Source organism: Salvia hispanica, chromosome 2 (assembly GCF_023119035.1).
Source record: "Salvia hispanica cultivar TCC Black 2014 chromosome 2, UniMelb_Shisp_WGS_1.0, whole genome shotgun sequence".
NCBI classification, from domain to species: domain Eukaryota; kingdom Viridiplantae; phylum Streptophyta; class Magnoliopsida; order Lamiales; family Lamiaceae; genus Salvia; species Salvia hispanica.
The window spans coordinates 424,334-432,642 of NC_062966.1; the positions used below are offsets into that span (position 1 = coordinate 424,334).

General features: G+C 38.1%; 1 protein-coding gene across 1 annotated transcript; it reads left to right on the top strand.

The window, feature by feature from the left end:
• The first annotated feature begins 316 nt into the window (after positions 1-316).
• On the top strand, positions 317-5,303 carry LOC125205801 (protein STRUBBELIG-RECEPTOR FAMILY 6-like). Its single transcript, XM_048104933.1, has 16 exons — positions 317-740; positions 1,720-1,852; positions 1,943-2,014; positions 2,100-2,165; positions 2,250-2,321; positions 2,414-2,485; positions 2,591-2,662; positions 2,738-2,803; positions 2,882-2,944; positions 3,067-3,374; positions 3,457-3,743; positions 3,828-4,093; positions 4,188-4,320; positions 4,505-4,623; positions 4,706-4,862; positions 4,940-5,303. Exons 1-16 carry the CDS (start codon positions 647-649, stop codon positions 5,084-5,086), a joined length of 2,127 nt encoding a protein of 708 aa, XP_047960890.1. The 5' UTR covers positions 317-646; the 3' UTR covers positions 5,087-5,303.
• Positions 5,304-8,309: the final 3,006 nt, after the last annotated feature.

Sequence of the window (8,309 nt, forward strand, 5' to 3'; positions counted from 1 at the left end):
ATAATAAAATGTGAGTGAATTGAGTTAGTGGAACGTGAGACCTATTTACTATTTATGGTAAAAAAGAAGTGTGACTCTTAATTGAGGACGAATCGAAATAGAAAAGTGTGACTCTTAATGGGGGACGGAGAGAGTACATCACATTTAATAAAATCTAAGAGAAAAATACTATCTTGAGCACAATTTTAATAATTTGCAATTGGTAAAATCGACATAAAAACGCGTTCTTGATAACTTAATTTTATGTTCGGTGTTTTTCTCTTTCAAGAAATATTTATTACTCCATACTTTACTAAATAAATCGGGAGTGCTAAGTCTACGGGCATATATCTAACAATTAGGAATTGGGAGAGAGAGATAGAGAGAGGAGAATTTGTGGCTTTGGATTCTTCTAGCAGATCGTGCCTGCCAGCTTTATGTTAGAATGCCTAAGTGTGCAAATAAATTAATTCTTGAAATTCTTGTTCCCATTATTTGACTGAATATTTCTGTAAAAGAAATAATTGAAAGAGTTTGAGAAAAGTGTTGTCTGTTCCTGAGCTGCCTTCATCAAAGATAAGAGCTTTTTGGAGTTATTTTTCTTCTTCTCCTTCTTTGTATTGCTCTTCTTTTTGTGAAGAGCAAAAAGAAGCTGATTCGGATAGAGATGAGGAAGGCGGAGGAGTTGCTGGTGGCGGTGGCCGCGGCGCTGCTTATTGGCATTCTGAGCTCCACCAATGCGGCCACAGATCCAAATGATGGTAAGTTCTTCACTAGTTTTGCTCTTAAATCTTCATTCCTGAGATTGTTTATGCATGTGTGTAGTTATCTATGGATCAGAGAGAGAGAGAGAGAGATGGATTATTGATGGTTGAGGGTTCTGGTTGAGAGTGACCGATTGATGTAATGATGGGTGGATTTTCCCCCAAAATTGAATTTGTGTTGGAAAGTCAAGAACATGAGCATAGTGATGATGAGATGAAATCCAGAAATTGGAAACAGGATTTGAATACAAAGTTTAGTTTTGTAAGGCTGTATTTCTGCTTGCTGGCTTTGTGTTTGATTGATGCCATTGATTTTCAAATTAAAGATATTTTCTCTGCTTTTTTGGTGGCTTTTCATATTAGCTTCCTGAATATTTGGGTCTTGAAATTTAGAGTTTTCTACACATGGCAGAGAGAGAGAGAGAATTTGATTCTTAAACTGGTGTTCACCATTGTGGTTTCTGATGCTCTGTTGTTCTAGTGCAAGTTTATCTTTAAATTTACATTTCAAGATTCCATTTTTAAAACATGATTTTTGATTGGTTGAGTAAAATATTTTAGGATTTAGCTTAATAATTCGTGTTTGTTATGAATAGCTTCCTGTTTTTGTGATTAATTCTTCATTAGATGCTAGTCTCGGAGAACGTTGTACAAATCCTCGGATAGAAAAGAAAACTGCAATTTTGAGAATTTCCATTTGATTGTCAGCAAAGTAATGCCCTATTTGAGTCCATGTTTATTTCGGAGCATGATAATTATTCAGCTTATACAAAATTATTGTAACAACTCATTAATCGCTAGCAAAATTATACCACATGCCACGTTTTACATGATGCATTTCAAAATCAATGAGAATTTTTGTGTTATTTTTGACACGTATGACTGACCTATTGCAGTGACATTCTTGGTTAATGTATATGCTTCTTATTTTGACTAACTTAATCTATATCGTGACTGTTCGTTCTTGGATTTGCAGCGTCCAATCTCTATCTCTTGTTCACCAGCTTGAATTCAGCACCACAACTTACCAACTGGAAGTCAAGTGGTGGCGATCCTTGTGGAGAGAACTGGAAGGGAATTACTTGCTCGAACTCAAAAGTTACAGAAATGTGAATCAACGATATCCCTTTTTGATTTGCTCATTTTATTCTCTCGTAAATGCTAGATTCTGATACTCCCGTTTTCTGTGTTTTTGTCAGAAAGATACCGGGATTAGGACTCTCCGGAAATATGGGGTACAGTCTAGATAAATTCGCGTCGCTAACTGTATTGTAAGTCACGTGCTATTAGTTCCACATCTCATAGTTTTCTGAAAAAAATGAAATCTTGATGATAACTTCCGATGGATATTTGTAGTGATATAAGTAACAACAACCTTGGAAACCAGCTTCCGTATCAACTACCTCCAAACCTGCAGAGACTGTAAGGCTTCCTTTATTTTGCCATTTTCTCATATTTGAGTTTCCTCATTCCTGACTCGCCTCATTTGTTTTCTAATCAATGCAGAAACCTCGCCAACTGTGGCTTCAGTGGTCCACTTCCGTATTCCATCTCGTCGATGAGTCCTCTGAAATACCTGTTCGTTTTCCAAAAATCTCCTCTGCCCCAAAGAAACAATTTACGTATAATTTTTGTTGTGAAGAAATATATGACATTTTTGAATTTGGCAGCAACGTGAGTCGTAATCAATTCAGCGGCCAAGTGACTGTACAGTTCACCTCACTTACGTCTCTCACCACATTGTAGGCCAATCTCCTCGTCTCGCAGTTCCTATTTGTTTTGACTCTAGCAAAGTTATGAGGTTGCAAAATGATACAAGTTCTTTCTTTTGTGTGATCATGCTTCAGGGACTTTTCATATAATGCCATGTCCGATAATCTTCCACAGAGTTTCCAGTCTTTGACAAGTATAAGCGACATGTAAGCGGTCCATATGCTCTCACCACATTTTTTATTCTCGTTGGATTCTTGGTAAAAACCTTCTTGCTTATGCAGGTACTTGCAAAACAATCAGTTTACAGGGACCCTCGATGTCCTTGCAACTCTTCCTCTTCAGAATCTGTGAGTCCCCGTTAAAATTGCCATTTTGCACACATTCTATTTGAATGTTTTCTTGGTAATATGTGTTCTATTTCGCAGGAATGTTGAAAATAACCGTTTTACTGGATGGGTACCCGAGCAGTTGAAAAGCATTAACCCGAAGTAAGTCTTTCTATCTGTATATATCTGTACTTTCTTGCCATTTAGGCCCCGCATAGTATGAGCTTTTAAACTAGTTTGAGCTTATTTGATCACGTAACGATGTAATTTCCCCCTTCCTACAGAACGAGCGGTAATCAGCTTAGCACGGGGCCTGCACCTCCACCGCCACCCGGCACTCCTCCTGCCACCAGGCCCAACCGGAATCGCGGATCAGGCGGTGGCGGTTCGTCTAATAACAGCGGAGGCGGAGGTGGAGGTAGTTCTGGTATCGGTGCTGGTGCGATAGTCGGAATTGTTATTTCAGTTTTGGTGGTTGGAGCTATCGCAGCATTCTTTATAATAAAAAGACGATCTCGCCGAAAGCCATCCGCTGACCTCGAGAAACTCAACAACCGGCCTTTTGCTCCTCCACCTCCGCATGAAGTGGAAGGTGATTTTTTCTTGACTTCACCTTCGAATGTATGTTTGCAAGAGTAATGGAAATAACGCGATGCTTTGTTATCTGACTGCAGAGAGCAAGCCTCCTCAAATTTCAGCAGCAGCCAACACGAAAGCTTTCGAAGAACCTTCTGTGATAAGTCTGAGACCACCTCCAATCGACCGCCTCAAGTCGTTCGATGAAGATGATGTCACTGCAATGCCCATTGTTACGCCCAAGAAAGCGAACATAGCTCCAATAGATGCTAAATCATTCTCGGTTGCAGACTTGCAGATAGCAACTGATAGTTTCAACGTCGAAAATCTCATTGGTGAAGGATCCATTGGGCGGGTTTTCCGTGCTCAATTGGATGATGGAAAGGTATGCTCTACTGGTGTTTGCATCTGCGAACTGTTAAAACTGATTTTAACAGATAAAACGAATTGCTTTATGTTTTGGTAACAGGTTGTTGCTGTAAAGAAAATAAACGCCTCCGTTCTGTCCAATTCAGACGATTTCCTCGCAATTGTGTCGGAAATTTCACAGTTGCATCACCCAAACATAGTTGAGCTAATAGGGTATTGTTGCGAGCATGGACAACACCTGCTTGTTTACGAGTTCCATAAAAACGGATCTCTGCACGAATTCCTGTATCTCTCCGATGAATACACCAAGCCTCTGACGTGGAACAGCCGTGTCAAGATTGCACTGGGAACTGCAAGAGCACTTGAGTACGTCTCAGAGGCCCGTTTCTTATATATTAGAGACTGATCGTTTCAAATATTCCCGAATGTCTCTTATGATTCATCTGGTCATGCGCTGCAGGTACCTTCATGAAGTATGTTCACCCTCTGTGATTCATAAGAACTTCAAATCAGCCAACATTTTACTCGACAACGAGCTCAATCCTCATCTTTCCGACTGTGCGTTAGCGAGCCTTGTCAGTGAACCAGATCAGGTACGATCATCGTTTCCTCTCCCTTTTCTCTCTAAATTGGTGCGACTTAACCAGGAACACCTCTTTAATCTTCTTTTTTGTACTCATGGCAATCGTAATTCGACGGGAAATATAATGCATTCTATCTCAAGAGCTATGGTGGCTCTCTTGTCGATTTCTTAATGTTTACACGAAGCATTTGCAGGCATCCGGATACAGCGCGCCAGAGGTCGCTATGTCAGGTGTGTATACCATCAAGAGCGATGTCTACAGCTTTGGTGTCGTGATGTTGGAACTTCTCACCGGGCGCACACCATTCGATAGGTAAACTCCGGATCCTCCCACAAAACAAACAACGGAATGCCACACACACACCTCATCTCTACTGACTCATTTCCTAATGTAGCTCAAGGCCAAGATCCGAGCAATCTCTTGTCCGATGGGCGACGCCACAGCTCCATGACATCGACGCCTTATCAAAGATGGTCGACCCCGCTCTTAAAAGCCTCTATCCCGTCAAATCCCTCTCTCGATTCGCAGATGTCATCGCTCTCTGCGTCCAGGTATGCTTAAAACTTGTCTCTCCCCCTCCTCCCTCTCTCATCTCCTTCAGTTTACATGATTCTTGTTTTATGATCAGCCGGAGCCGGAGTTCAGGCCACCGATGTCGGAAGTGGTTCAAGCGTTGGTGCGGTTGGTGCAGCGAGCGAACATGAGCAAGCGAACTTTCGGAAATGAAGGCGCGGCAAGGGCTGGATCTGGAGATGCTGATGACTATACTCCATAAGTTCATCCAATCACTAGAAATTTTAAAATTATGATTCAATCTGTGATGATTGTTTATGCTTCCCAGAAAGTGCTTTTGTGCTGCCAATGTTATGTGATATTGCTTTAAGCAAAATATGTATCATAGTGAAGAAGAATAGGTGACCAAAATTTGTTCATTCTTGGTGTTTATGGATCGACTTTTACTTGTTTTTTTAAATATACTATATTTTGGGTTCTGTTTGAGAAGCCATTGCTCGCTAAGTTCATCAAATTTGATATTCTTTGTTTATAAGAATACTACTAATAAATTATTGGCTTGTTTATTTTTTATTCCCCAATTGAGCTTTGCACATGGTGGCATTTATTTTGATCCCAAGTTTTTTTTTTTTTCATTCTATTTAGCATAATTTCATTATTATGAGAATTTTGCTATATAGTTACATGTTTAGGTATTTTTCATGGAGTAGTCAACAAGCTCACACCATTTTAATCAATGGAGATTTGGTAGTAGTGGGAATTAGATATATCCGAGAAGTCATATGTCTACTACTCTAGTAGCAGCAATCCGGGTATAGTATACCGAGTAATTATAATTTTTAAAATTGTATATTTTCATTATTTATTAAATTAAATTATAAACTAATAGTAGTAATTAATTAGATTATGGATCTCAGCTCACGGTGTCTCCGACTCTGCACGCCGCCTGACAAGTCTGTTTATCTCTTCTTCTTTTTTTTTTCTTCCTCCCCTTTCTTTCTTCTGCAAAAGTCGAGAAAACATCTCGACTCAAGAAAGAAATCAAAATGGAATGTGTATCTATCTCCGAAGAAAACATCTGCAAAGGCCGCAATTACTTGGTTCAGCATGGTGGGAGTGAAGACGAAGTTGGAAGACAAGATGAAGTTGATTTTGAAGTATCTCTCTCCTCCATCTCTCTCTCTCACCTTCTCTCCTCCATCTCATCTCTCTTATTCTGCACGACGCAACATCTCGACTGAAATCGTTTAGCAGATTCAGCGCGAAGTTGGGGTTGGGGCTGACATATTGAAAAAGTTAAAATATTTCAACAGTCTACAATGTACAGTACTCTACTAGGGACTGCAATTGATATTTCTTCAAACCCAATATGATATTAAAATTTGGGACTAAATCGGATATAACTATCAGGTATCAAATATGATATTATTTATTGCTTATTGTCCTAGTACTTCATATGATATTATTTGTGTTGATTACGTCGAGTACTACATCCGATATTATTTCAACAAGATGCATTTCAGTAATCGAAGAAAAGCTCATTCATTCATGCCATGGTTAATTTCATTACTCAATTTAGAAATCAAAATCAAATTACATTGATTTGAACACTACACAATTCTTCCCCAACTTTCACGAACTACGTCACCAAATTTTTTTCCCACAAACTGCAATGACAATATCTGTATATCTGAAACAAATGTGAAACTTTAAAAATTAATACTCAGTACTTAGAAAACATATATCAACATCAAATTACATTAATTTGGAACACTACAATTCTTCCCAAGTTTCACGCACTACTTCACTAAATTGTTTTCCCAAAAACTGCAATCTACGGGTGAAAGCCTACTTCATCAAACTCACCATAATGGCTACAAACGAAACAATCAACGAAAACCCAACAAATAACACCAAAATATAATCTTTAACTTTACTTCCACCTTCAACACGATTTGGAGATAATTCAGAATCAACTCCATCTTGTCTTCCAACTTCGTCTTCACGCCCACCATGCTCAACCAAGTAATTGCAGCCTTCAAAATCCACACACTTGGGATGACACCACCGAAAATACTTGCAGCCTCCAATCTTGCCCTTTTTCTCGCAAACGAAATACAACATTCCATTTGATTCCTTTATTGGATCAACAACGATTTTGAGAATCGCTCTTTGCCGGCACAAACAATTTTCGTACTCAAATCGGAGCCACCTACAACCAGTCCCGCCTCCTCCATCAATCGATTTTGTAACAGAAAGCGAAGACATTTTGATTTCTTTCTTGAGTCGAGATGTTTTCTCGACTTTTGCAGAAGAAAGAAAGGGGAGGAAGAAGAAGAATTACCAAACGAATTTGGGGAAGAAAGACAGAGAGAAAAATGAGAGCAATTTTATTGATTGAATCTCAATTATCTAAACCTATTTATACTCTATGAGCTAACACTTAAGGAGGTGTTTGGTAGTTAAAAGTCTTAATATGTGATAACTCAAAGTGAGATGATTTATCTTAATTTTATAAGATAACACAATTTTATCTAATGATAGCTTAAGATATGAAATGAGATGATTTAGTTATATGTGTGAAACTAATAATAATATGGGTCATACTATCCATTAACTCTACTTTAATTAATTATCGTTCTCTTCTTTTTTCTTACTTTATCAATTATGCATTAATTTTCGTGTAATTTCAAATGTCCATATTTTCATGGGACCGAGAGTATTAAATTCAAGAAATTCATTACTTCCTCCTTTCGCGAATAGGATTTCCGTTTTTTTCATTTTAGTCCGTCCGTGAATAGGAGTTCCGGTTCATAATTACCATAATGGTAAAGAGGCCTCATTTACACATAATTTAAAACTAATATACATAAGCGGGACCCCTATTCGAGTAACTTTCTTTCACCAACTTTTCTTAACGTTTCTTACAATCCATGTCAAAATAAAAAGAGACTTTTATTCGTGAACGGAGAATGAATTAATTAAATTGATTGGATGGAAGAGGTAAAATTATTTAGACGGACTATGCACGCGGGTAATGAGTTGGTAAAAGGAAGTATATGAATTTATGACTTTAAATCATTTTTGGATATTCAATGCAACAGTTGTAAAGTGAGTTTTACACACAATGCACATACTTCATCTCTCACAATTGCACCTCTCCCGTCAATAAACATGGACCAATCATATTTTACCTGATTGAGACCACTCTTTACCGTTCTTTTTCTCTATTCTTGAAGAGATATTGTTTCATTTTACTCCATTAAACATGCCAGAAAATTTAGCTAACAATATGTATGTAATAAAAAGGAATTACTTTTGTATAAACATATTCTGTTAGTATAACTAGGGCCGGAAACCTAGATTGTCAGTTCATTGATTTTAATTTAAAAATTAAGGAAGCTTAAGTACCCCCTTCAATCTCTGAAACTTTTAGTTTCTGATAATTCTCCGTCCCACATAATTTGGGACACTTTGACTCGACA

Coding starts and splice junctions, on each gene's coding strand:
- LOC125205801 (XM_048104933.1), top strand. CDS start 647: ATGAGGAAGGCGGAGGAGTTGCTGGTGGCGGTGGCCGCGGCGCTGCTT. Junction 1,853..1,942: donor AACTCAAAAGTTACAGAAAT/GTGAATCAACGA, acceptor TGTTTTTGTCAG/AAAGATACCGGGATTAGGAC. Junction 4,863..4,939: donor TCATCGCTCTCTGCGTCCAG/GTATGCTTAAAA, acceptor TTTTATGATCAG/CCGGAGCCGGAGTTCAGGCC.